At 32.3% G+C, this 26,881-nt stretch overlaps 15 protein-coding genes and 1 non-coding gene across 16 annotated transcripts; 5 read left to right on the top strand and 11 right to left on the bottom strand.

Annotated features, from left to right (window-relative positions):
- Positions 1-7: 7 nt before the first annotated feature.
- WICANDRAFT_64154 (uncharacterized protein) lies at positions 8-300 on the bottom strand (the record flags this gene model as incomplete). Its single annotated transcript, XM_019183676.1, has 1 exon — positions 8-300. A coding segment is annotated over one exon (293 nt), but the record flags the coding sequence as incomplete, so codon positions are not given.
- A 225-nt stretch (positions 301-525) lies between these two features.
- On the bottom strand, positions 526-5,009 carry WICANDRAFT_56545 (E3 ubiquitin-protein ligase IRC20). The gene has a single exon (XM_019182783.1). It carries the CDS (start codon positions 5,002-5,004, stop codon positions 676-678), a length of 4,329 nt encoding a protein of 1,442 aa, XP_019037211.1. The 5' UTR covers positions 5,005-5,009; the 3' UTR covers positions 526-675.
- Positions 5,010-5,259: 250 nt separating this feature from the next.
- On the top strand, positions 5,260-7,186 carry WICANDRAFT_95203 (uncharacterized protein). Its single transcript, XM_019186486.1, has 2 exons — positions 5,260-5,492; positions 5,556-7,186. Exons 1-2 carry the CDS (start codon positions 5,484-5,486, stop codon positions 7,119-7,121), a joined length of 1,575 nt encoding a protein of 524 aa, XP_019037210.1. The 5' UTR covers positions 5,260-5,483; the 3' UTR covers positions 7,122-7,186.
- Positions 7,187-7,537: 351 nt separating this feature from the next.
- On the bottom strand, positions 7,538-7,628 carry WICANDRAFT_t103. Its single transcript has one exon. It is a non-coding gene; the product is annotated as a tRNA-Gln (tRNA).
- Positions 7,629-8,371: 743 nt separating this feature from the next.
- WICANDRAFT_33780 (uncharacterized protein) lies at positions 8,372-9,367 on the top strand (the record flags this gene model as incomplete). The annotated part of the gene is made up of 1 exon (XM_019182111.1): positions 8,372-9,367. One exon carries the CDS (start codon positions 8,372-8,374, stop codon positions 9,365-9,367), a length of 996 nt encoding a protein of 331 aa, XP_019037209.1.
- Positions 9,368-9,370: 3 nt separating this feature from the next.
- On the bottom strand, positions 9,371-10,846 carry WICANDRAFT_34389 (uncharacterized protein; the record flags this gene model as incomplete). The annotated part of the gene is made up of 1 exon (XM_019182179.1): positions 9,371-10,846. One exon carries the CDS (start codon positions 10,844-10,846, stop codon positions 9,371-9,373), a length of 1,476 nt encoding a protein of 491 aa, XP_019037208.1.
- Positions 10,847-11,235: 389 nt separating this feature from the next.
- WICANDRAFT_24037 (zinc-binding alcohol dehydrogenase family protein) lies at positions 11,236-12,273 on the bottom strand (the record flags this gene model as incomplete). Its single annotated transcript, XM_019181013.1, has 2 exons — positions 11,236-11,472; positions 11,524-12,273. Coding segments are annotated over 2 exons (987 nt in total), but the record flags the coding sequence as incomplete, so codon positions are not given.
- A 674-nt stretch (positions 12,274-12,947) lies between these two features.
- On the bottom strand, positions 12,948-13,871 carry CSM3 (Csm3p; the record flags this gene model as incomplete). Its single annotated transcript, XM_019185015.1, has 1 exon — positions 12,948-13,871. The coding sequence occupies one exon, from the start codon at positions 13,869-13,871 to the stop codon at positions 12,948-12,950; it is 924 nt and encodes a 307-aa protein (XP_019037206.1).
- A 486-nt stretch (positions 13,872-14,357) lies between these two features.
- On the bottom strand, positions 14,358-15,185 carry WICANDRAFT_64147 (transcription factor HAP4; the record flags this gene model as incomplete). The annotated part of the gene is made up of 1 exon (XM_019183675.1): positions 14,358-15,185. One exon carries the CDS (start codon positions 15,183-15,185, stop codon positions 14,358-14,360), a length of 828 nt encoding a protein of 275 aa, XP_019037205.1.
- Positions 15,186-15,865: 680 nt separating this feature from the next.
- On the bottom strand, positions 15,866-16,981 carry MTG1 (putative GTPase MTG1). Its single transcript, XM_019186485.1, has one exon. It carries the CDS (start codon positions 16,951-16,953, stop codon positions 15,904-15,906), a length of 1,050 nt encoding a protein of 349 aa, XP_019037204.1. The 5' UTR covers positions 16,954-16,981; the 3' UTR covers positions 15,866-15,903.
- A 96-nt stretch (positions 16,982-17,077) lies between these two features.
- KTI12 (Kti12p) lies at positions 17,078-17,929 on the top strand (the record flags this gene model as incomplete). Its single annotated transcript, XM_019182125.1, has 1 exon — positions 17,078-17,929. The coding sequence occupies one exon, from the start codon at positions 17,078-17,080 to the stop codon at positions 17,927-17,929; it is 852 nt and encodes a 283-aa protein (XP_019037203.1).
- Positions 17,930-17,990: 61 nt separating this feature from the next.
- ATP25 (Atp25p) lies at positions 17,991-19,712 on the bottom strand (the record flags this gene model as incomplete). The annotated part of the gene is made up of 1 exon (XM_019185014.1): positions 17,991-19,712. One exon carries the CDS (start codon positions 19,710-19,712, stop codon positions 17,991-17,993), a length of 1,722 nt encoding a protein of 573 aa, XP_019037202.1.
- A 1,551-nt stretch (positions 19,713-21,263) lies between these two features.
- UTP15 (snoRNA-binding rRNA-processing protein UTP15) lies at positions 21,264-23,025 on the bottom strand. The gene has a single exon (XM_019186484.1). It carries the CDS (start codon positions 22,808-22,810, stop codon positions 21,323-21,325), a length of 1,488 nt encoding a protein of 495 aa, XP_019037201.1. The 5' UTR covers positions 22,811-23,025; the 3' UTR covers positions 21,264-21,322.
- A 38-nt stretch (positions 23,026-23,063) lies between these two features.
- AIP1 (Aip1p) lies at positions 23,064-24,874 on the top strand (the record flags this gene model as incomplete). The annotated part of the gene is made up of 2 exons (XM_019182077.1): positions 23,064-23,168; positions 23,225-24,874. 2 exons carry the CDS (start codon positions 23,064-23,066, stop codon positions 24,872-24,874), a joined length of 1,755 nt encoding a protein of 584 aa, XP_019037200.1.
- Positions 24,875-24,966: 92 nt separating this feature from the next.
- Positions 24,967-25,710, bottom strand: UTP11 (rRNA-processing protein UTP11; the record flags this gene model as incomplete). Its single annotated transcript, XM_019185848.1, has 1 exon — positions 24,967-25,710. The coding sequence occupies one exon, from the start codon at positions 25,708-25,710 to the stop codon at positions 24,967-24,969; it is 744 nt and encodes a 247-aa protein (XP_019037199.1).
- A 225-nt stretch (positions 25,711-25,935) lies between these two features.
- Positions 25,936-26,868, top strand: MTC2 (Mtc2p; the record flags this gene model as incomplete). Its single annotated transcript, XM_019185013.1, has 1 exon — positions 25,936-26,868. The coding sequence occupies one exon, from the start codon at positions 25,936-25,938 to the stop codon at positions 26,866-26,868; it is 933 nt and encodes a 310-aa protein (XP_019037198.1).
- Between the last annotated feature and the right edge of the window lie 13 nt (positions 26,869-26,881).

Below are 26,881 nucleotides of genomic sequence, written 5' to 3'. Positions count from 1 at the left end.
ATTTGACCCATTTGTTTCATGGTCCGTTTCAGTTGAATTAGAAAAATTTTCATTTTGTGCAGATAATGCAGCTTGTTGAGCACCATTTGTTGAAAAATTTTCTTCTGAAGTGGTTGAGTTTGGTGTGTTTTCAGATGTTGATGCAGCATGTGATGCAGAAATATTGTTTTCAATTGCTGTAACACGAGGATTAGCTTTGGTTTTTCTAGCTGGTTTTCTGGTTTTGGTTACTCTAGTTGTTGAAGAGGTTGAAGAGGTTGAAGAGGTGTTTCTTCTGTTGGAATTTCTTGTAACAGCCATTGTTTCTAGTTGATGTTGATTTAATGATCACTTGTTTTATTTTATTCGTGGTTTTAACCTGACAGAATATCCTCTACTGTGTATATATAAGGCAATTCCGATGTTCTATTAATATACATATAATGTTACAATTTGTGGATTCTTGATTCTTCTTATAGTTGATGTGAAATGTTGAGTATTGATGAATTGTGCATAATTAGTTATTCTGGTTATGTAATACCTGACAATTTTTCTTTGTATGGTGTGTCCCTGAAACCAGGTTTTTTACTCAGAACCGTTGATCTCAAGGCTGAAGTTGAAATTTTTGCTACAAATGCTGTAAACATTAATCATTAATTGTATTATAATTTTGCAATATTGCATACCTTGTATCTTCTACACAATTCTATCAATCTTTGCGCTGAAGAAAGAATTCCAAAGATCTGAAGGATTAACATGTTCACCATTTGCTTCAACAAGTTTGTTTACTGTTTTAGTCATCTCTTCAGTATCTAATTTCTCACGTTCCTTCACCTTCTTTCTTGTTGATAACAAGATTATACTCTCTTCAACACTTCCAGTGATTGAAAAAAGCCAAACAAATGTTGGTTTCTTTTGACCAATTCTATGAATACGACTAATTGCTTGTAATTCCAAAGCTGTATTCACTAAAGGTTCACAAATAAACACATGCGTAGCATTAACCAAAGTTAAACCTGAAGCTTCAGCTTTTGCATTTAATAAAAAACAAGTTATTTCTGGATTTTTCTTAAACTGTGCAATATCAGATTTTAATGCAGTTTTTTTACCTTTCCCAATCCTTGGTAATGTGTTTTTGGAGCCTAAATAAGTTATACCATTTTGTCTAAATGCATTCCCAATAATTTGTAATAATTGAGTCCATTGACTATAAATAACAATTTGAACATATGGATCATGTTTTTTCAACCACAACACTTGTTTAACAATTGTATTAACTTTTGAACCAAAGTTATTTTTAATTTTGATAGAATTGATATCATAAAGATTATTCTTATCCATTTTATGATAAACTTGAAACATTTCTTCATTACTCTCTTCCGTAATCATCCTAACATTAATCTCATCTCTATTAAACGTGAAATTGTAAACATCAACTTTTGTAATACTTTGTTTACAAATTGGACATTTTGAATGACGAGCTAACCAATGATCCAAACAATCTTTACAATATTGATGACCACATTTTGTTAAAGAACCAATAGTGATTGAACTTCGACAAACAACACATAATTTATCAGATTCATCTGTTTCAGCACTTGATAATGATTGTAAATAACGGATTCTTGAATGGATTGAAGTTAAATTTTTTTCATCAATTTCAATTTTATTCTTCAATTTTAAAAGATTCTCCATACAATCATAATTTGCATGAGAATATTCATCAAAAGGTCTAACATTATCTGATAAATCTTGTAATTGTCTAAAATAAGTGATTCTCAAATTATAACAATCATTAATAATTTTGAAAAATTTCTTAACTGAATCCATATTTTCCTTTTGTAATTCCAATATTTTACGAACTTCAACAATTAATTTAGCAAATGGATCCATATCTTGCACAACAGTCATACCAGCCAATATAGTTTTAGATTCAATAACCAAATGTCTTAGTGAAAACTCCATCATAATTTTAGGATATTCTTGTTCCAATTGATCTTTAAAATCTGAATCTGAACTCTCCACAATAGCATCAATTTTTTCAAAATCCCCATGATCATTCTTACCAAATATTAAAGAATGTCTATCCTGGATGGCACGCTGTAATACATCAAGATATGCAGCTGCTTTTTCTTGATCATCTAAAGATTCACCATATTCTTCACCATCTGGATCAGTAACCCCATCTAATAAAGGTGTGCTTATTGCATTCACAAGTTTTCCCAACCAATTGTTTAATAAACTTGATTGTGAATTCAATTGAGTTATAACAGTACCAACTCTTGTTGAGAATGCCTGGGTATCTAAAGTTTGGAAACTTTTAGGTATGAAATCAATAAATTCCAATTGAAAATTCCGATCTAATTTCATCACTGAATTTGAAACATTCTTGATAGGTTCAGCTAATAGCGTTTTCCGAACATTTTGAGCTTTTGTATAAAATTCTTGTTCTAAATCTTGATGATTTGATTCTTGTTCAGTTAAAACTCTGTAGACAACAACGTCTGGGCTGATATGTTCATCACCTCCTAGTCTTGGGTCAACATCATGTGGTAACATATCTTTATCAATCCCTGGTACTAGTTCTGTTATGGATGGGTTGTATAATTGATAATGGGCAGAAGCAATGAAGAAATATAATCTATGTAATAGATCCAAATTGATTCTAAGGTTTAATTTTGATTTATCATTATTGATTGACAGGGTTTGTAGAGATTCAATTCTTTTCTCAACATTTGGTAATTCTTGAGACCAAACATCAAGGGCATTTTCAGGTTTTTTTTCAAATTCATAAACTTGACCAATTTCAATTTTTTTCAAAGTTATGTCTCTATTCAATTGATTAACCCTATCTTGAGCAATTTCAATCATATTTTTCAAAACACGATCCATTGTTTGTAATGCTGAATTTTCATTACCGCTTTGATGATCATTATTCCCAATATTAGCATGACAACAAACTCTTCTTAATTTTTTCAACCAATGACTCATATAATCATAATAGGATTGTGAAGGTTCCCAATTTTCCACTATGGGGTTCCCATCAACATCTAAACCAACTTCATTCAAGAATTGTTTATATAATTCTTCATAATTATTTTGTTCAATAGGACCAAATGGAACACTTAATAAATATTTTTCCTGTGGGGGGATAGATATATCTGATTTAACCATTTCTTTAGTATGCCTTAGAGATAAATTTTTGAACAATTTTATAAAATCATTTGGTTTCCCCACAAGTGATTCCCAATTTTTCAAAGATCCGAAAGGTTCAATTCTTAAATATGATAGGATTGAATTCAAATCACTTAGTTCATTCTTAATTGGAGTACCTGAAACACCCCATGAATGGAATCTGGGGATTCTTGTAGCAATTTTACAAACATTTGATAAAGTTTTCCCCACCATTTGAACTTCATCCATTATAATTCTCCAAAATTCACACATCACAAGAGGTGAAGAATGATCATCCCGATCTCTTATTAGTTTCCTATCAGAATCAATTTGTTGATAAATTTGTTTTAAACTTTCTAAAGCTTCAGGTTCTATATCAATTGAAGGATCTAATTCCAATTCTAAAAATCTTGGAGTTGGAGTTCTTCTTTGTCTTTTAGGTCTTGAAGATGGGTTATATAGGGCATTATGAATTTCTCTTGATATGACACTATATGAAGTCAGGATGATATCATGTTTACTCATTTCCTCCACTAATTCAGTACAAGTTTGTTTACTTGAATTGATTCCTTTGTAAATCATGATTGTTAAACTTGGAGCATGTAATTCAATTTCATCACACCATTGATGTAGAATAGATTCAGGACACACTATTAAAGTTGATTTCAATTTTTTAACCATTCTTTGTAATGAAGTTTCAAAATAATTTTGATTAATATCATTAAAAGGTCTTTGATTCAATAGGGTTAGCGCAACAGTCTCGACAGTTTTACCTAGACCCATTTCCTCAGCTAATAATCCAGTACCACCTATATTTGCAAAATCCCAATCTGTTAGGAATTCAATAGCTCTATTTTTCGAACAAATATTTTGAGTATAATCATTATACCAAAGTTCTTCATCATAGAACGGGATTTTAATTAATTTAAATCCAAATGAAATTGAATCCAGCGCTTTTAAAACTTTCTCATCATCATTAGACATTGATTTGGACCAAATTGGAGATGGTTTAACAGAACGAGATTCATCATCATAGAGGACATTTTCTTTTGTTAATAACCATTTAACAGAAGTTGTTTGGAATTTTAAAAGGTCTGTATCTAATTCTGATACTAACAAAGGTTTTGTCTCTTTGGGTATGGATTCTGTATGTTGGGTAATCATATCATAGAAAAATTTTGTATTGATTTCAATATTTGATTGTGGTGGATTGGGATACACAGCAATGGATTTGATCAAATCTTTTATGTATCCGAGTTGAGTATCAGTCAGACGGGTATTTAGTGCTAATGATTCTATTAATTCCACTTTATAATCTATTAAAACTTCAATTTCATAATGATCTTGTTCAACAGATAAGAATTGGATTGATAATTTAGGATAAGACAATTTAACACTTGAAGCATGTTTTAATTTTAAATTTCTGCAAAATTTAATTTCATGAGGTCCAATTTGGTTGTAAATTTCATCTTTAATCTCCAAAGACATGGTGTTTTTAGTTTTATATTTTTGTCTTGGTTTATTTTGAATAATCAATATTGAATTTTGGAAATTTAATGATATATCATCCAATTGTAAAACTGAACCAACTTGTTGTGGTGACTCTTCATTTGGAGGTCTGGGTACTTGACCTTGAGCTTTTATAGAGGTATCAGCTATGGTGAGATAAGTTGGATCTTTAATACCCAGGGAATCTTCAGTATTATCATCTCCATCATCATTGTAAAGTGTCTCACCATTTCTATCCAGCACACTAGCTTTTCTCTTCTTTGGCCGCTTGGGTCCCAAGCCGTTGAATATCTGTATGAGCTTCAGATCCAGAGACTGCACCACACCATTGACCACCGCCATCTTCCTTATTCCTTGAGTTGTGGCAAATGAATGATTCCAATGTTGTTTATTGAATCCAAATGTAATCAAATATTCTTTTCCGCGAATGTGTTTTGCATTCATCACGTGACTATACCCATTACTAAGCCTTTACCTAATTCGGCTATTCTTACTAGTGACATCAGCCTGATACGCTGCGCTTGCTCTTGAGCAACAAGAGCTGGATAATGGCCAGAGAATAACCGCCAGAGGGCAATAAGCTTAGCCTTGTTAACTGAGCCTTATAACAGATTACACTCGTTAATCATTAATTACTTCATTTTTAATTAATTCCTTAACTAATTCCTTAACTAATTTCTCTTTATTGCTACAGAGAACAAAAAAACAAAAAAACCGCGTCCATTGCCATTAGCAATTATAAACTTTGGGCAAAGACATTTAAATAATTTTCATTTATCCTGATCGAGAGATTGGAGATTTAAGAAAGGAGACACTTCAAAATGTTTAAAGTGAGTTAAAACTTTTCAACTTCTTATTCATCCAAAGAACAGACAAAACTAATGACAACAAAGAACATCAAGAACTTTATCCGTCAGGGCAAACAAGCCCATGAACTGGCTGTGGATGTTCCCTTCGATGCTAGTGAGTTCCAAGTGGACTCCAAGATGATGGAGCAAGTCCATGCTGAAAGTTTGAGTGATAATAGTAATGAAACTATAATACAAGACAAGAAGAAGAATTATTACAATTATAACGATCTAGCTAGTGAATTAGTTAAGGAAGAGTTGAAATTACAGAAGAACAATAGTAATCAATATAAAGGTTTGGAACATTATAAAATCATTGATAAATTAGGCGAAGGTGCCTTTTCCATTGTGGTTAAAGCTTTGAATTTATTAACTAATGAATTAGTTGCTATCAAGATTATTAAAAAATTACAATTGGATAATAATCAAAAAAAATCTGTTTTAAAAGAAGCTACAATAATGAGACAATTAAATCATGATAATATTGTTAAATTTATTGAATTTAAAGAAGTTGAAGAATTTTATTATATTATTCAAGAATTAGTTCCAGGAGGTGAAATTTTTAATGAAATTGTTAAATTTACTTATTTTTCTGAAGATTTAGCAAGACATGTTATAAAACAAGTTGGGTTATCAATTCGTTATTTACATGAAGAAATTGGTGTTGTTCATCGTGATATTAAACCTGAAAATTTATTATTTCAACCAATCCCAATCATACCTTCCAAGCAACGAAAATTAAGGAAATCTGATGATCCAAATAGTAAAGTTGATGAAGGTGAATTTTTAAATGGTGTTGGAGGTGGTGGTATTGGGTTAGTTAAATTGGCTGATTTTGGATTATCAAAACAAATTTGGTTTGATGAAACTAAAACCCCCTGTGGTACTGTTGGATATACTGCTCCGGAAATTGTTAAAGATGAACATTATTCCAAGGAAGTTGATATGTGGGCTATTGGTTGTGTTTTATATACATTATTATGTGGATTCCCACCTTTTTATGATGAAAAAATTGATGTATTAACTGAAAAAGTTGCAAGAGGTGATTATAAATTTTTACAACCTTGGTGGGATGAAATTAGTTCTGGTGCTAAAAATTGTGTTAAAAATTTATTAACTGTGGATCCAAATAAAAGATATACTATTGATGAATTTTTAAATGATCCTTGGTTGAATAAAGTTGAATTTAAAAGACCTAAAAAGACTATTTATTCAAATTTCAAAAGAACTGAACCTGTTTATTCTCCTGCTGCTAGAGCTATGAAGGATGCTTTTGATATAAGTAATGCTGTTCATAGAATTGGTGAAGAAAAATTATTAAATGATAAAAAATTTCAAAAAAATAAATTAAATACTGAACAAATTATGGAGGAAGAAGAAGATGAAATAATGGATGCTGGTTCTCCAAAACATGGAGATTTAGAAACAAGATCGGGTCGTTATATTCAACAAGTTGATTTATCAAATAATAAAAACCAAGATCAACAACAACAACAACATCGTCGTCATCATAATCATCATAATCATATTGAAGAAAGTTCAAATCCATTTGAATTAAGTTTAGATACTTCCACTATTATAAATAGAAGAAAAAATAAACTTACAAGTTAGAAACAAGAAATCAAAAAAACAAAACAAAAGGGTTATATATATTACAAGGTGTTGGTGTGCTTTTTTAGACTAGAGTAGTTAAGATGTTGAGTACTATTCTTAATTCCATTTATTATTATTTTTATTATTATTCTTATTATTATTATTATTATTATCATGTTGTTTAACTAGTAATGAATCAATCGTTTATGAAGAATTTTGCAATTTGTAGAGATCTTTTTTCATGACATCTCGGATATACAAATTTTGTTGAAAAAATCGCTCCAACAAAAACCCCATCACAACACAACAACAAAATAGACAACCATAACTAAAAAATAGATCACCAGAAAGAGAATTCCCCAAAGAATATATAAATACAAAAAAAAAAGCAAAAATAAAGCAAAACGCACCAAAAAAAAACGATTTAAGGCGATCGGTCGCGCCCGGATTCGAACCGGGGTTTATGGAATGTCCAGATCAATTAAAAATCAGAATCCATGGTGATAACCTCTACACTACGCAACCCGGATCAACGAAAAAAATGGCGCTGAGGTACTATGTTGTCTTGGTGGGTAGGGTAACTTTTGATTTTTTGAATATGGTATATAGTGGCTTTAATGAAGTGTAATTGACTGAATGTTGTCATATATGGTTAGAATAAGTGGGAAGTTTACTGCTGAGCAAAAACAAGCAGGAGCTGATCCACAATAGAGACAATTTCAGGCTTCAAAGCCAAACCGGTACTTGAGCACTAGATAGTTACTTTAAATAAAGAGTACATAAATATAAACGGTGCTACTGTATACTAATTGATTAATAATATGGGTAATATGTGTTATAAACAGTTTAAAAGTTAAATAATTATGTAATTGTCAATGATTAATTTTCAATTTTCTAGATTAATAACTTGAAGTTTATTAATTTAATTTCAAATTTTTATAAATCCAAATATTTTCAATTTTCGAAAACTCAAGATATTGCCTTGAAATTAGTACCAGAATAATCAGAATAAAATTTTATAACACATGGTCTATTTAAATATTATTGAATTCCTTCATTTCCCACTACTTCATTCACTTTTAAATTCTCGTTCCTCCGCCGGAGTTAACACGGCGATTACGATTGTACTCGGTGTTGGTTTAATTTGACAAATCAAATTTACATTTTCTCTATAAACAACAACAAATTCTTGCTCTGAAAAACCAATCAACCCCCAATCCAATTTTCAATTCACCAATTCTTTCCTCATTCAAGTAATCAATCCAACCATGTCTAGCTTAGTTATTGTTACAGGTGCAACTGGGTTTCTTGCTCAATATGTCATTAAAAAATTCATTGATGAAGGTTATAAAGTTATTGGAACTGTTAGATCACAAGAAAAGGGGTTGGACCTTGTTGAGAAATTCTCAAATTCAAATTTTTCAGTTGAAGTGATTGAAGATTTAGCTAATTTTGATCAAGTTTATAAAGTTGTTTCAAAATATTCAAATAATTTAAAATACTTCATTCATACAGCTGCTGCAATGAATATTTTCTCTAAAGAATCTGAAAAAGATCTTTTAAAACCAAATATTAATGCCACTACAAACATTTTGAAAGTCTTGAATGGAAATGCTCCAAATTTGGAAAAATTTGTTTACACTTCCTCAATATCTGCATTCAATACTAATGTTATGGGATTTGATCCAGTCAATGAAGAATCTTGGAGTAGTGTAACTTATGAACAAGGTAAGTTAAATGGGTTCTTTGGTTATTCAGCTTCCAAAAAATTCTCTGAAAGGGAAATTTTCCAATTTGTTCAAGATCGATCACCAAGTTTTAAAGTTGCTACAATTGGTGCTTCTATGATATTAGGTGCCCCATTATTTAAAGGTGATGATATAAATGGTGCTGCAAAATTATTATTAAAATCATTGAAAGCTGAATCTGAAGATAAAGTTGAACCATTGAATTATTTGACTATAGCTGTGGAAGATGTTGCAAAAGCTCATTATGTTGCAGCTACAAATCCTGAGATTTCAAATCAAAGATTGTTGATTTCCAGTAATAGATTAACTCAGCAAGATGTTTTAGATGTTGGTAATGAATTCAATGAATTAAAGGGGAAAATTCCAAAAGGTGTACCAAAAACTGAACCAGCTGAATCAGAAACTAATGTTGATAATAAGAAAAGTATTCAACTATTAGGCTTCAAGCCAGAATTAACTACAACAAATTTAAGAAAGATTATCAAATATGCTATTGATGAACATAAATATCTATAGAATTTATAAACCATTCTCTTTTAAACTTTTTTCAAAAATTTCCTGTGTAACACCAGATCTCCATTGATATTTTGAACCTGGATGATCATCTCTTGGATACACTTGACCTTTCCCATATAATTGTTCTCTAAAACTACCATTTGGCACAGCATATTCCCTTTGAGCCAAACCTCTTTTTTGTAATTCAGGAATCAATAATTCAATTAAATCTTCATAAGATTCAGGTAACACAGTGTAAGCAAAATTGAAACCATCAACACCTGCTACATCAACCCATCTTTCTAACTCATCTGCAATTGATTCAGGTGTCCCTACAATTCTTGGACCTGATCCACCAATTCTAATTTCATCAGTAATGACATCTCTAGTCCATTTCTCTACACCTGGAACAGCTTTTTTCCAATTTTCAATAAATGATGAGATAGCTTGTGACTTGACATCATCACCTAATTCTTGATCATGATCCAATTGTCCGATATTAAAACCTGACCATCCACTAAATAATGCTTGTGAACCTTCTGGATTGGTGAAACTTTTATATTCTTGATATTTTGCCTGTGCTTCACTTTGTGTTTTCCCAACAACTATTGTAACTAAACTTAGGAATTTAATTGAATCTTTTGGTCTATTATATTTCTCAACTGATAATTGTTTAATTTTAGCAATCCTTGGAGCTAATAATTCAGGTGAAAATCCTGAAAGGAAAACAACTTCTGCATTTTCAGCTGCAAATTCCATACCTCTTGGTGAAGAACCTGCTTGGATAATAACTGGTAATCTTTGTCTTGATGGATGTGTAATTGAAGGACCAGGAACATTGAAATATTTACCTTCATGATTAATTTCTCTCAAGCCTTTTGGATTTGTAAAGATTCGCTCTTGTTTATTCAATTCCACAGCATCATCTCTCCATGAACTCAACAACAATTTATAAATCACTTTAGTATATTCATCACATCTTTCATAACGTTCATCATGTTCAGGTAATGGCTTCCCACCCAGTAAATTTCTTGCACCACTCTCTAAATAACTTGTCACTATATTCCAACCTAATCTACCATTTGTTATTAAATCCAATGTCCCTAATCTTCTAGCCAAATGATAAGGTTCTTCACTGATAGTACTAAAAGTCATACCAAAATTTAAATTTTCAGTGACACTAGCCATTATTGGGATGAAATAACTTGGATCAGATATTGGCCATTGAGCACCAGATATGGCAACAGCATCATAGTTCCGTGGACCATTATAAACATCATAAGGACCCAAGACATCTGCAATGAAACATGAATGGAATTTACCCTTTTCTAATAGTCTAGCTAAATTTTGCCAATATTCAATTGATGTGTATAATTCAGTTGATTTATCTCTTGGATGGGAAAAAATACCAGCACTTTGGTGGCCTGAAGACCCCATAAGAAATGCATTTATGATTAGAGGTTTTCTCTCAGCTTTATGTCTCTTTGTTGGTTGTGTCATTTTTTGATTAATCATAACAATTAACTATATTCATGATTTGGTGCTCATTGATGGTTTTATACCCATTTCAACAACTTCTAACCAGCATGACATGATCAAGTGATTAGCTTTGAATCCATAAGCCCATCAAGATAGCGTTCCTGATTGGTTTCATCATACTAAAATCTCGTTAAATTGTGTGATTTTGTTGATGAATTGAAAAAAAAAAGATGCCACAATTTCTGAAAAATATCTGAGCCGATCCGATGCGAAATAATCAAATTCTCATCAAAAAAACACAGAACAGAACTACAATCAATGTATTTCAAACGTCAAATGAATATTTTGTAATTAATTAATGATTCTAACCTATATCGTTCTCCCCTTTTCCCAATTGTCTATAGTTCAACTATATATTTTTCATTACTTGCACCAAATTTTTCCAAATCTTTTAACCCATTCAATATACCTTCAAAACCTTTATATATTTTTAAATTCTTTTGAGGTTTTATCTGCTCATTTGATAATAATTCCCAAGTCTTTGCAACCAAATTCTCACCAAATTTTAAATTTTCATGGAATTTTTTAATTAAAACTTGTTTAACTTCAATATTTTCCAATAATTTTGAATCTAAATCTTTTGAAGGCTTTGTAACAACACCAACAAAAGTTTTCGCTTCATTTTCCACTTTATTTACATTTAAAAATTCAATAACAGTATCTGTAGTTTCTTTACCAACAACATCAATACCAATTTGTAAACCTTCTGGAACAATTTCTTTTAAATCTTTAATCAAATCTTCTTTGGATTTAAATCTATCCAAAACATGAGTCGCACCAATCTTGTGTAAAAAATCAGTATGTTTTAGAGTAGCCACTGTTATAATTTTTTTGAAACCTGCAACTTTAGCTAATTGAATAATATAAGAACCAACACCACTTGAACCACCCCAAATTAACAAATTTTCACGTTGATGTAATAATTTTGCCTTATCAAATTCTTCATGATCAAATAAATTAACATTTAACTCTTCCAATACTGAACCTGCAGTAATCAAACCAACACCAATTGTACAACTTTCTTTTAATGAGATATTTTCAGGTAATTTCCAAACTAATCTTGAATCGAAAATTGTAAAATTTTGGAAAGTTGAAGTTCTTAAATCTCTATAAGAAGTTGATGCAATGAAAACTTTATCACCTTTTGTTAAATTTGAAACTTTTGAACCAATTTTTTGCACAATCCCTGAACTTTCACGACCTTGGATCCATGGGAATGAATAAATACCAAATTTATATTTCTTACCTTTCCAATCTACTGGATTTAGTCCAATATATTTATTTTCAATCAAGATTTCATATTCACCTAATTCAGGGATTGGATAATTATAATCAATGGTGAAATCTTCATCAAATGAATTTATCACAACTGCAGTTTGTGAATCTGATCTCTTTAGGGAAGTTGAAGTTGGTTTGGTCTCTTCAACGGTCTTGAGTTTTTTTTCTTGTTTTGGTTCTTGTTCAACTTTTTGTTTTTTTGTTTGATGAATTTCTTCTTCATCAGAGGATGAGCTTTGATCTAGTTTATCACCTAGATCTTCTGAATCTGTAGAGCTTATACTAAGAGTACGATCATTTAATACGATTTGGGTATTTGGATCTTTATCTTTCAAAGTCTTTAATTTCCTTTTCAATTTATCTCTTGAGATTGATACTCTTGTATCTAAAACTTGAACGTCAACTTGGTCGTTTGTCATGATTTCTATTCTTGTTAACTTTCAACAGAAAAGAACCTGATTCATGAAAAAAGTGGATACCAAACAATCTTTATACTCTGGAATAAACCACACATTACAACAACACACCCATGAAACCAAATCTAACCCAATATGAGAAACAGATCCGAAGCTATTTACCGCTTTCAGCACTTTTTCCTTGGATTTGTAATAAATCCACAGTTTCAAGCAACAGCGCAGCAACAAAAAAAATGAACCACAATAATTCTGTAATCGATGATTGTATGATTAAAATTGTGGTTTGATTATGACAAATTTCATTTTTTTAATCCACAGTATTATGTCAGCCACACTACAAATTATGTAATAAATTAGTAATTTCTATATTAAAATCCAGCTTCTCTCATTATTTCATACTCTATTTCATCTTCATCGTATTCGTCTTGAGGTTGAGGCTGCTGTAGTTCTCTCATCACGGCATCTGGATCCTCCTCAGGTTGGTGTTGCGTTGGTGGTGGTGGTGCTGGTTTTTCCAAAATTTGATCAAAATCATCATCATCATCGTCTTCAAAATCATCATTGAAATCTTGAAGACCTTTCTTTTGGGTGTGTGGGTCTTTATTTTGTTTATCTTCTTCTTCTTTATCTTCTGTATTCTCTTTCGCTATGGTATCTTTTCCTATTTCTTCATTATCACCCTGGGACAATAGTTTCTCTACTCTTCTCTTTGGAACTGCATATAAATCATCATCATCGTCACTTTCATCTTCAGCAACAAATAATCTATTACCTTTTGATCGTTGCTTCACCACTTGATCATCATCATCATCGTCATTATTATTATTATCATTCATTTCATCATCAGACCCTTGATTATTCACATTATCTCTATCTTGTGGGTTATCTATATCTTGTTGCAAACCTTCATTCTTAAGGGAACTATATTTTTCAACACCCATCTCTTGATTTAACCAATCTTGTCTTTGTCTTTTCAATAATTTTGATTTCGAACCAACTTTAACTGTCATATCTAAAAAATCTTTAAAATTTGCCTTTGGATAAATTGAATGCCCCCATAATTGATAAAAATTTAATAAATTTGTTAAATTCTTGTAATCATCTTTATGATTCAATTTTGATCTAATTTGTTTTTGATTTTTCTTGATATATGATAAACCTTTTATACCTAGGAAATGAGATTCATTTAAATTATTTATACGTTTACGTGGTTTTGGTAAAGGTTGGTCAGCTGCTGGTTGGTCTAGGTTAAGACCTAGAAGGGAGTCTATTGCTGAAGTATCCTGTGACATGATTTGTTCTTATGATTTGAATCTTTTTGAATTGTTTTTTGTAGGTGATGTTTTCCAAATATTAAAACGCGTATAAAATTATCGAGACACGTAAAAATATATAGTCACGTGACGTTGGGACTTAACCTCAAAACTGTATGAAACCTGGCAGAATGAAATAACCGAAATAGCCAATTTTGCATAAAGTACACGTAAATCTCGATGAAATCATAGATTTATACGCCGTGTAACGTGTACTGATTCTACATTTTTCATTCAAAAAACACATATTTCATAAATTCAATATCTCTTGCAGACGTATAAACTTCAGGATCACATTACGTTCTTTTCTTTCCCTTTAATTCATTCATAATCTCATTAAAAAAATAATAACTTTCATTGCCGAAAACTCATTGATCTCGTAATCTCTCTCTTTTTTTTTCTTTTTCATTTGGAATATTAACATTAATTCTATTCGTTTATAACCTTTCAAAGGTTTTTGTTTCTTCACCATTCAATAATTTCTTGTTCGATATTGTTTCCAACTTCTAAAAACAAATCTTTGTCACCTTTAAACACACCTTGATCTTTTAAGAATTGAAACTCAATATTTTCATGTTGTTCGTTTTTCTTAAACCCCATAATTGGTTTCTTTGAAGGTTGTGAAGTAGGAGGAATTGAAATTGTACCATTTGTGGAATTTTCAAAATAACTTAGATTTAAAAAATCTTCAATCTTCAAGACATCATCTTCAGGAACACTTGATAAAGTTGAGCCTATTGAACTTGAACTATTTGACATCAAACTTGGAGTGGAGATTTGTGAAGAATTATCATCATCAGATTCATCAAATAATGATAATGATTTATATGAAGTTAATTCATCCTCCATTTCTAAATGGTTTCTCTTTTTATGTAATGAATTTGGTGATGATGATGATGAAGAATTTGAAGTTTCAAATTGGGAAGTTTCAGATTGAAGAGTTTTCAAATCTGATACTAATTTTGATAATTCTAATTTTAAGGATTGATTTTCATCTTGAATCTTTTTCAATGCATTTTGAATTGAAACATCTTTCTTTTTGGTTTTTTTCGGTTGTTGAGGTTGAGGTTGAGCTTGTTGCGGTTGAAATGTTGTAGTTGTTGATGATGTTGATGATTGGGATTGTGTATTGGATTGTGTAGTTGGTTTTCTACCAGGTCTTGGTCTTGGAGGTAGGACCCAATTCTTTGAGGTCTTGATGATTGTTGGTTTGTTGATTGATTGTAGATGGTTTATATCAATATGAGGGTAGTTGCGTTCTAATCGGTTAGTATGCTTATATTTATGGGTCATGGATAGATCCGATATGATACGTACTGTCCATATTGAGAAGATTGGTGTTGTATGTTATATCATGGGATGTGTGATAGTGTATGGTAACACTTTTATCTGAGCTGAGGGCAATGGATTGTATAAATACGTGGATATGTGATAGACGGAAGAAGCGAATACAAAAGAATTTTCATGGGTTTTATGTTTTTTCATGTTGGATGCAGCACATAAAAAATTCCTCGAGAAAGGACGAAAGAAGAAGTGCGTGGAATTAAATGAAATACAGGGGGAAATGGGAGTGGCTATTAATAAAAGTAGTAGACTATAATTAATTAGAGAGTAGATAGTGATCCTACTCACTGTTACCACTCCCATTCACCTCTTCTTTTGCTTCTTTCAAAAGCAGCCAATCGAACCAAGGTGAAACGTAAAACGTAAACACCCAGACACCACCACTGCTTATGTCACGGAGGGACAGCTTGGCCGAGGGATTAGAATCTGGCTGTTTTATAGCAGTTGAGAGATCAAGAGACAGTGGTTACAATTGAGTGAATCCATATCAGTATGCACCTCTTTAGACCACGCAGAATCCCCATACTCAACGTTCTCCAGGTTGTCTGTGTCGAATTGAGTTTAATATGGGCTGATAATTTCAACGCTCTTTTTGATTTACCGTGTACGAAAAAAAGAAAAAAAAAGAGCCTGTCACGTGACCATTCAGTACTATATACAATATTCATCAAAACAACTTGTTCACTCTTCTGGCAATCTTATCCTCCTCTGTGTTACGATCCTTAGGCTTGGCCCTATTCAGAACAATATCCATCTCTTCTAATCTCTGTGTCTCTTGTTTATTATACTCCTGATAGTTGAAAATATCATCCTTCACTATAGTTTCAACATCAAATTTAACTTTACCTCCCAATTTACCATTTCTAAACATCTGAACAAAATGAATAGCTGCATTTTTTTCATCATAAGACTTGAGTCTATAATTATACATGTTATTCCTTTTAGCAACTTTAGATAATAACGTATAAACCTCATTTGATGGATGTTTTAAATATCTTGAATATAAATTTGGATTTTGTAAATTACATAAAAACAACAAATAATCAGCTTGAATAACCGGATCAACAATGTGTGTACTCACTGCTCCAACAAGACTTAGCACAATCATTCTTTGTGAATTCTCAACCCTTGGTAAAAAGACACCAGGTGTATCATATAATAAAATTGGTGGTTCCTCACAGATTCTAATAATATTACTTGTAGCTCTAGTAATACCTGGTTGTCCACCAGTTTGGGCAACTTTTGCAGTAGACCCCATTCCAACTGCCCTTAGTGTGTTGACTAAAGTACTCTTCCCAACATTAGGCATCCCTGTTATAATCATTCTCATTCCTAAAGGTGGTGGTGGATTCATTTGTTGATAATGTAATTTAGCAATATCAATAATCTTTGTAGCATCTGAACGACTTTTACAACTAATCAACATGAATTTTTCATCTTTATGCCATTTGTTTAATAGTTTGATATCTGATTTAGCTAAATCCTTTTTAGAATATAATATAATCTTGGGTTTATGAGATAATGAACGATCTAATAATACATTTTTAGTACTGATTGGTGCTCTTGCATCTCGTAGCTCAAATACCAAATCTAATTGAGGTGCTATTTGATCTAATTTGGCCAGTGCCTTGGCATGATGTCCTTTGAAATCTGTTAATGCGACTCTATAATTAGGGAATTTGGTTCTGGGTATGAATTTCTTTAATAATGTAGTCATTTTGGCTTACTCTTTTAAAGTGATTGTATGGCCCAGAAAAGTTTTTTTTTCTATATATGCTAAAGAAAAATATTTCACCGAGTAAACTTGACATGAACCATAAACAAAAACCAATATCACCACCATGCCACTTGTTATATTCTCAGGCCTTCCATCCTCTGGGAAGACAACCCGTGCAAAGGCACTACAGGAACAACTACTCTCCAAAATAGCCTCACTCCCACCTTCCTCACCAGGTGCAAATCTAAAAGTTATACTACATAATGATGAAAGTTTAGGAATACAAAAAGAAGAATATAGAGAATCCAAAACTGAAAAATCCCTTAGAGGTTTACAAATGAGTGCAGTGAAAAGAGACATTTCTCGTAATAACATCGTGATACTAGATTCCCCAGCTTATATAAAAGGTTTCAGATACCAGTTACATTGTGAAGCAAAAGCACTTTCCACAGCTTGTTGTGTCATCCACGTCATGGCTCCATTATCCACATGTCTTGAATGGAACGAGCAAAGACCTGATAAATGGGACCCAGAACTATTAAAGGCATTGAGCATGAGATATGAAGAGCCTGATGGGAACTCAAGATGGGATTCTCCATTGATTCCAATTGCATATGATGATAAGGATATACCATTTGATGATATTTGGAATACACTAGTCTTTGCTAAACCCCCACAGGCGAATGCTGCCACTATGATGAAGCCTGCTACAAAGACTAACTATTTGCAAGAGTTGGATAAGGGGACTCAATTTGTTATTAATAAAGTTATTGAGTTTGAAGATTTACAAACTGGGAGAGTAAAGATTGATGAGGATTTATTCTTGGCTTTACCTATTGATGGGGTTAGTGTTGCTAAATTACAAAGAATAAGAAGAACTTTTGTCACGTTGAATAGAGTTAGAAGTTTGGATGTTGATAGAATCATTCCTTTATTTGTGGATTATTTGGATAGTAATTTAAATAGAGATGATTAAATTCATGAGGTATCTATATACAAGGGAAAATCAAAATGCATGTCTATCATTATCATTATAATTATATCGTATTCTTTAGTTCAGGAACACCGAATGAATCCATTATTTTATGAATTTGTTGTTTCATATCTGTATCAATGATGACTTTATTCTCAATCAATCTTGGTAATTGAGAATTTATAAACCATTCGTTTAATTTCCCTTTATCTAATTCATCTAACACTTGTATCAATATAAACCATGGTCTTGTATCTAGTTCAATATGATTATCTTGAACATTATAAATTGGTAAATTGTTTTCCCAATACTCTTGAAAATTTGAATATTTTTGATCTTTACCAAATGTTGATAATATTAAATAAATTAATGTATAATCTGGTTGATTATTATGATAAAGATCTAACAGTATCTTGAAACTTCTTGAAATTGGTACATCATTAATATGAGCTTCATTATAACATTGGGATGATAATAATAATAAGTTTTTCAAAAAATCATTATTTATTTCAACATTTGATTGTAAATCCATTATTTTTAAAATTTTCGTTAGATTGGAAAATTTCCATTTAAACAATTCATTAAATTCTTGTTGAGTGATAATTTCACCCTTTGGAGGTTGTTGAACAAGTATTAAATCTTGGAAATATTGATCAAATTGTGGTTTAGTAATAAATTCACCTGCTGATGATTGTTCCATTAAAATTGTTGTTAATTTGTCAAATGGATAAAAATCTGGTAATATCTTATTCAAGATGGAAAAAAATTCATATCTGAGTTCAAAATCTTGTCTTGTTGGTATTATTGGGAATGCATTATTGAAAAATTCAACTTTAGCGTTATCAAACTGTGAATATTCCTGTTGTGCTTCTTCTAATGATTTTGAATTCAAATCATCTATAACATGTTTAAGGAAACTTGTTGGATTGGTCAATTTTAACCCATCAAATGAATTCAAATCACCAATTTGAAATTGTTGTATAGCCATTTCATCACCAACAACTTCAGAACGACTTGTTGAATAATTTCTTCTTTGTAATCCATGGAAAATGGAATCAACATTATCATCAACTTGTTTTGTAACACCAATCTTCTTGTATTGTTCTCTCTCTTCAGGCTTACACCATAAATATTCCAAATTAACAGCTTCTCTTCTTTGTTGTGTCAAGACATGGAAACAAACACCATTTGTTTTAGTATCCACCATAACCCAACTGTTTGGTCCCACACCATATTCTAAATCAATATATGTACCTTTTCTAGCTTTTCTCTTCATTCTCTTCTTTTGTCTCTGTATAGAATTAGCTTTCAATAAACCTTCAACGAACGGTGTAATTTTAAATTCCTTCTTTAAAAAAGCTGATAACTCATCAACTGCATTTTGAATGTGTCTTTCAGATTTACCAGTGGATAAAATCATGTAATCAATGTGAGCACTAGCTGGTATATCTTGACGGTTTCTAATATCAAAAAGTTTCAATTCATCAAGACCTAATTCTTCAGCTGCAAATTTTAAAATTGGTTCAATATTAGATGGTGCATCTTTTGGTATCTCTGGAATCTCAGTTTTGAAAATTGGTGTATCTAATTTTGATGATTCATCTTCTCTCAAATACCATGGTGTGTCACCTTCTTCAATCTCTTCTTGTTCAGTCTCCACTTTATTTTGTTGATGTTCAAATTGTTCAGGGTTGGCTAATTCAACTTTGTCATCTTCAAACGAATATTCATCATCCTGAATAAGTTCTTCTTGTCTAAAAGCTTCAGCGGCTAGTCTACCACCCATTTTCAAACGATCTGAATGTGAGATCTCTCCTTCATCTTGATGAATTTGTTGGAATTTTTTGCCATGATATGATCCACCATTTAAACATTGACCTGTGGAGAAAGAAGCTCTTGAAATGGACTTATTGAGGTTTGAAGCAGCACATTTGCCATTTGTGGAAATGGAATGTATTAGTCTAGTTCTCAATGCAGAAACACTAGTTCTTCTAAGCATTATCTCTGTCCTGATTATGAAACTAATGTGTCCATTTCCTTCAATCTTTCAATTTGCGATCTGAAACTTTTTTTGGATTTTTTTCTCCCTGTGTTTCGCGAATCCGCGAATTCGTTTTATGGCCAGGGCCACTACTTTTTCTAATTTGGCGTTTACGCGTTTGCAATAATCAATTTTATTGAAACAATTTGAATACTGATTAAAGTATTATAGAAGTAAAATCATGAGCTCTATAGAGACAGAGCTGAAGCTTGAGATAAAGGCATGGGAATACGGTTTCAAGAAGCAAAATGGCAGAGCTCCTACTAAGGAAGATATCAAGAAAAATGCAGAAATAGGTGGGTATAAATAAAGATCCAAAAGTTAAAACTATTACTAACTTTTCATCAGCATTAAAGTACAAAGAGTATAAAAACCTAAAATATGGAGTACCCAAGGAAAAAGCTAAGGCAAAATATTCAACACCGACTAAAAACAGAACAAAAGTGATCCCACAATTCCATACACCTCACAAGACATCCTCTCCTCAACACCCAGAAACACCTATAGATGTTGATGAACTAGGACCAACTCCACAACTAAATGGTCGCGTACTAGGTCTTTTCGAAGTTATTACAAGTCCAAAGACAACACCACAAACAAGTACCGTGGTTACCAAAGAAGAGACAACATTGACGCCAGCAAAGAAAAATCTTGATTTTTCACAATTAGTTGACGATGATGATGAGGAGGATATAACTCAAGAAGCTCAATTCAAAACACCTCAGAAACCTATGCTTAAAGTCCAAGAAACTCCATTGTATCTTAGACCTGGGGGATCAAAAGAAATAACGGCATCACCATCACCTCTAGCTACTCAAAGAATCAAGAAAGGGTTAACTACAATTATAAGTGAATTTCGTGATATTCAAGCTGAGTTGAAATATGGTGATTTTGATGAAGAAGAATTAGATATCAATCCTTTGCAAGATATTGAGGAAGAAGCTGAAGATGACGAAGGAGAAAATTCGACAATACCTAAATGGAAAAAGAAGAAAACTCAGAAAAGAACAACAAGAAGATATGTTATCAAAGCTCGTCCAACAACTGATAAAAATACAATGGAGGGTAAAGATGTTCAAAAAGAGATTGCGAAACTTTCAGATGTCAAACAAGATTTTGAACCTGAAGAATCTGAAGAGTCAGAAGAATGGTCTGATGGTCCTGATGAATATATCCCCAAAGCTCGTAAACCTGAAGATCCTACCGCTAAAAAGAGGAAAACTAATGAAAGCCAAAATTTCAAAAGATTAAAACTACGTGATAGATCTAAAAAACGGAATTTTGGTAAAAAAAGTCGTGGTTGGTGAGTTAAAAAATGCATTAATTTTGTTTTCTAATATACAAATGTAGTTTTTTCAATTGGCAGTCAATAACTGAAGCATACCTTCAATTTTTTGAGCCTCTCTTGCCTTTTCAACTTCTTGGGAAATTTTTTTACGTAATGTTAAAATCAACTCTTCTAAAACTGGTGCTTTTTCAATCATACCCCCATACAATTCTATTATAACAGCAACCCAATCAGCAACTATATTAACACTACGAACATCTTCAACTGCTTTTAATGACCAGGTTAAAATTGGTTCTAAACTTGTTTCATCACGTCCATATAATGATGCTCTAACTTTACCTCTTTTCTTTAATTCTTCTAAAACTGTAACTGTGATTTCTTTAGCCATACCTGGAATGAAGGCAGAATCTAAAGCCTCACTCCATCTAAATCCATTCAAATGCTTTTCATAAGTTTTCAATTTTCTTGTTGGTTTTGGTTTATCACTGACAATACGATGTTCCTCTTCACCATGATATTCAGCACCTCTCAACATTTTCTTAAAAGCATTTGATTTAACTTGTTTAACACCTTGTTTGACTTTTGCTTCAGTTTTTCTAGTTCTAATTGATAATAAACCTGAAGTTAAACCTGCAACAAAATGTTTTGAATCTGGTGAAACTCCACAACTTAGCACACCACCACCAAATTTCCAACCAAATTTAACATCCCAATTAACTGAATCAAATACTTTAACATGGCCATCTAAAGAACCAGCCAAGATACCTCTATCATCACCAGCATTTGCAAGACATGTAACAGTTTTTTGGAAATTTGATCTTTCATTAACTAATTTACCTGCAGCCATATCCCAAATCTTGATTGATGGACCACCTGCACTAACCATACTTGTTGGAGTTAATGGTAAAATGTCTTCAACTGGAGAATTTTGTTTGAATTTAGCAACTGGATCTGATCCAACTCTTGCATCAAAGATTCTGATAAATCCATCATAACAACCTGTCGTTATTAAGTTGGACGAAGGTATGAAATTTGCAGTTCTGATATAATCTTCATGATCATCGAATGTTATTATTGGATTTTCTGCATTAGAAATATCAAATAATCTAGCAATTCTATCATCTGAAGCAGTCAATAAATTAGTAGAAATGGTTGGATGGAATTTTGTAACTTGAGTAGGATGTGTTGATGGTCTTATTGTAACTAGTAAAGTTCTTTGTTTTATAGCATCAAAAATTTGAACTAAACCAGATGCATCACCAGCAACTAATAATTTACCATCATATCTATATTCACCACTGTATACTGTATCTTTAAATCTTGAAAATGATTTAGTGACTTCTCTAGTTCTTGAAGAAAACACTTGGATTCTGGTACTACTAGTTATGGCAAAATCATGTGGTGCTATAGGATTGAAACAGATATGGCTGACAGCATTATGTTCTTTGACTATCTGAGTATTAGTATAACCTCTCCAGTAACGTTGTTCTGGAGTGGTCTGTGCCGGAAGCACTGGATTCTTTACCACTGCGACTCTTTGCTTATTGGATGACATGGGTTTGATGTATTAGTGACTTTCGATTTATTCAAACTCATCTCTATACTAATTTTTTTTAAATGTCTTCTCTATGAAAAAAAAAAAAATTTGAGTGGACTGAACCGTGTGGAAATGGCAGTCTTACGCGAACTCGCGAACTCTTCAAATCGTCGTGGCCCGTTTCAAGAATCCTTCGATTTCTGAATTGAAAAGGAGCCAAAAGTCAAACGTGAAACGTAAACAATTAGAAATCAACAAAGAAAGTACTCTGATGTCAATTGAAAGAGAAGCTATATGGGCTCCGCTGCCTAATACTGCAAGAGCCATTACCACTCATTTGTCATATGACAAAAAATCTGATAGAATTGCTTATGCCGTGAGTATCATTGGGTTATCATTTTCTTTGGATCTGTTATTCTAACAACTTGAAAGTCAGGGAAATCAATCTTTATAAGATCAGTTGAAAAACCTGAAGAATCTGTCCAATTTACAAACCATACTTTTAACACCACTGTTGCAAAATTTGCCCCATCAGGTTTCTATATTGCTTCTGGTGACGAATCTGGTAATGTCAAAATTTGGGATACTGTGGGTGAAGATTTAATAGTTAAAGGTGAATATCAAATCATTAATGGTCGTATAAATGATATTGCATGGGATGCTGATTCGCAAAGAATCATTGCTGTAGGTAATGGTAAAGAACGTTATGGTCATGCCTTCACTTGGGATTCTGGTAATACCGTTGGTGAAATTTCTGGACATAGTGCACAAATCAATGCAGTTACAATTAGACCTGCTAGACCTTATAGAGCTGCTACTGTTGGTGATGATTCTGCTTTAGTGTTTTATCATGGTCCCCCTTTCAGATTTAACTCAACAGCAAGAGGAAATCATACCAACTTTGTTAGAGATGTAAGATATTCACCAAGTGGTGAATTCTTGGTGAGTGTTGGTGCTGATAGAAATATTGTTGTTTATGATGGTAAGACTGGTGAATTTATTAAAAAAATTGGAGAAGGTAAACATCAAGGTGGTATTCATGCCATCAGTTGGGTTGATAATGAAAAATTTGTTACATCATCTGCCGATGCTACAGTGAAATTATGGAATGTTAGTGATGGTGAATTGTTGAAAAGTTGGGAATTGGAGAAAAAACTTGAAAATCAACAAGTTGGTGTTATTGCAACTGATAAGTATGTTATTGCTTTATCATACTCTGGTGATTTGAATTATTTCACTCAAGATTCTGATAAACCAGTTAAATCTGTTAAAGGTCATCAAAAATCAATCACTGCATCTACAGTGACCAAAGATTGGTTAATCACTGGTAGTTATGATGGAAGAATTGCTAAATGGGATCTTGAAAAGGGATCCGCAGAATATGAAGAAGGCCATTCAAACTTAATTGCAGGGTTAGCTGCTACTGAAGATTCAGTTTACTCAGTTGGTTGGGATGATAAATTAAAATCATTAGATGGTAAAATTTCAAGTGAATTACCTGGACAACCAAAAAGTGTCTCATATGACTCAAAACTAGTTGCCATTATCACTGAAGAGATTTTGATAGCTTTCGCTAATGGTAAGGAATCTTTCCAAACAAAATTATCATCTACAGCCACAGCAGTTGGTGCTTCTTCAAAATACATTGCAGTTGGATTTCAAAATAATACAATAACCCTTTATAATGCCACTTCAGGCTCAAAAGAATTTGATTTACCACCAACAAGAGCTGCACCAAGCTATCTATCATTCTCTCCAAATGGAGAATATTTAGCTGTTGGTGATGTTTCTGGTAAAATCATTTTGTACAATGTTGAAAAGAAGGAAATTCAAACATCTAGATGGGTATTCCATACTGGTCGTATAAATTCAATATCTTGGAATAAGGATAACAATAGAGTTGTTAGTGGTTCATTAGATACAAATATTATTGTCTATCAAGTTGACAAACCTATTAAAAACATCAAGTTCCTTGGTGCTCATAAAGATGGTGTCAATACAGTTGAATGGATCAGTGCTGATGAAATTATAAGTGGTGGTAATGATGCTACACTTAAAAAATGGAAAGTTAATAGTGCTTAGAAGCAAAAAAAAATGCTTAAAGATTAGATAATATACAAATTTTGGGGGGTCATGACGATTCTGGATTGTTGTATTTGTGATAACACTTTGTTTTAACGCTTACGTTCTTTCTTGAATTTGTAAGTTGTTCTTCCAATAGCATCAACAACTTTCTTTTTGTTACCATTCTTCATACCTTCTCTTTGAATATCCATTCTTTCTTCAACTTCTTTCAATTCTTTTTGTCTTTCAAGATGTGCCTTCAATTGCGAAAATTTCTTTATTCTCTTTTTATCTAAAGATTCCTTAGGCATAGCATCTTCATCTAGTCTTGGTACCAGACTTTGGTCAGTTTGTAATTGATCTAATCTTAATCTATTTTCTCTAGCATTCAATAAATTTCTATCAGTTTGGAAAAATTTCACAGGATCAAATTCCTTTTTAGCAATTTCATCTTGTACAAAAACTGTATGTTTCCCACTACTCTTAAAATTCAAAGTTTTCTCCAATCTTTCAATTTTTTTAGCCTCTTCATTTCTCAAAGTCTTTATATAACTTGAATCTTGTGTCTTTAGTAACTTCACTTGACCCGTACTTAAGGCTTCTGTATCTCTTTCAGATATGAGAATACCCCTACTGTCGGTCTTCTTATTTGTCATAGCATGATAATATTCATCTGGGTTTCTGGCTTGTACTTTTTGCTTCAATGATTTCAAAGTGGCTTGTTTTTGATGATAATCTCTCGCACGTAATTGATAATCCTTCTTCTTCTCTAGCAAACCATATTTTTTTCTGTCTCCTGGTTGAGCACGTTCCCTGTGTTGCTTCTTCTGCACATTATGCACTAGTTTGGCCATCTTGCAATATCTTGTTCTTGTGGGTTATCCTTATTGGCTTTTGGAATAATGAGATGAGCTTCTGAAATAAATTTTTGTTAAAAAAAATTCATCGGCCCGAGCACTACTTTTTTTTTTTTTTTTTTTTTAAGAAGAACGAAAATGAAGTGTAAACAAAATCTGTCTTGAATAACTTTTGTGTCAAATTTCTGGATGCTATTGTGGTGAATTTCATTGTTTATACAAATGGCTGTCCAAGATGAAATCAATAGCTACAAGGAACAGCTCGGAGTTGATTTCGATAACAATCTGTACGTGGCGTTGATGCTCGGTGCCATAACAAAGAGACACATTTTGGTTTCCTCAAGTGATCCAAGTGCAACTGAGGTTGAACTAAAGACTATAATTGGACATGCTTGGAGGCTTCAGGTGAAAGTACTACGTGTTGGTGAAGGTATTGAAACAACTGGTGATGATATACTCAATTTTTTCATTGATGGAGCCCAGAATCAAAGCTTGAATGCCATATATGTTATTAGTGGGATGGATAAGTTATCAAATACCATGCAAAGTTTGATCTTGGAAATAATAAGGACAAAAAAAATTCGATATAACGAAAAGACGTATTTTGGAAGTGAACTGTTCACAGTGGTTGGTGTATTGGATGATTATAATGCCAAAGATAAGCAACTCTTTAGGTATTTACAAGATGCATTTTGGTTTAAACAACCCCATGATCCTCAAGCAAACTCAATCAGCCATTTAGATTTAAAGAATGTTGAGTCAAGTGCAGAAATGATACGAAAGTTCAAGACAATCGGTGATTCCATCAATAGTGTTGTTATTGTGCCAGAGATGAAGAGATATATCTATGATATAGTGATATTCATAAGGACACATAGATGTGTAAATACGGGCCTTCCTGGGAGATGTATTTCAGAGCTTGAACTCTTATCAAAAGCATTATGTGTACTGTTTAACAGAGGTTTCGTTATCCCATCTATTATCAAGTTGGCAAGTCGGAAGCTATTACCATTGAAAATTAAAATGATCAAACCAGAGCATGAACCATCTCTCCAGTGGGGGAGTGACCCAGAATTAGTTAATGAGCTTATGAAGAGAATGGCACCACAGTTGATTGTTGAGGATGTGTTGACCAAGGTGAGCCCACCTGTATAATTTATTACTTTGC

Source organism: Wickerhamomyces anomalus (genome assembly GCF_001661255.1).
Source record: "Wickerhamomyces anomalus NRRL Y-366-8 unplaced genomic scaffold WICANscaffold_5, whole genome shotgun sequence".
NCBI lineage: Eukaryota > Fungi > Ascomycota > Saccharomycetes > Phaffomycetales > Wickerhamomycetaceae > Hansenula > Hansenula anomala.
The sequence above is the reverse complement of the archived record's forward strand: the minus strand, read 5'-3'. Positions and strand labels throughout refer to the sequence as shown.

What these genes read in the sequence shown, in the direction of transcription:
- UTP15 (XM_019186484.1), bottom strand. Translation starts at nt 22,810, where the DNA reads ATGTCATCCAATAAGCAAAGAGTCGCAGTGGTAAAGAATCCAGTGCTT.
- MTG1 (XM_019186485.1), bottom strand. Translation starts at nt 16,953, where the DNA reads ATGACTACATTATTAAAGAAATTCATACCCAGAACCAAATTCCCTAAT.
- WICANDRAFT_56545 (XM_019182783.1), bottom strand. Translation starts at nt 5,004, where the DNA reads ATGGCGGTGGTCAATGGTGTGGTGCAGTCTCTGGATCTGAAGCTCATA.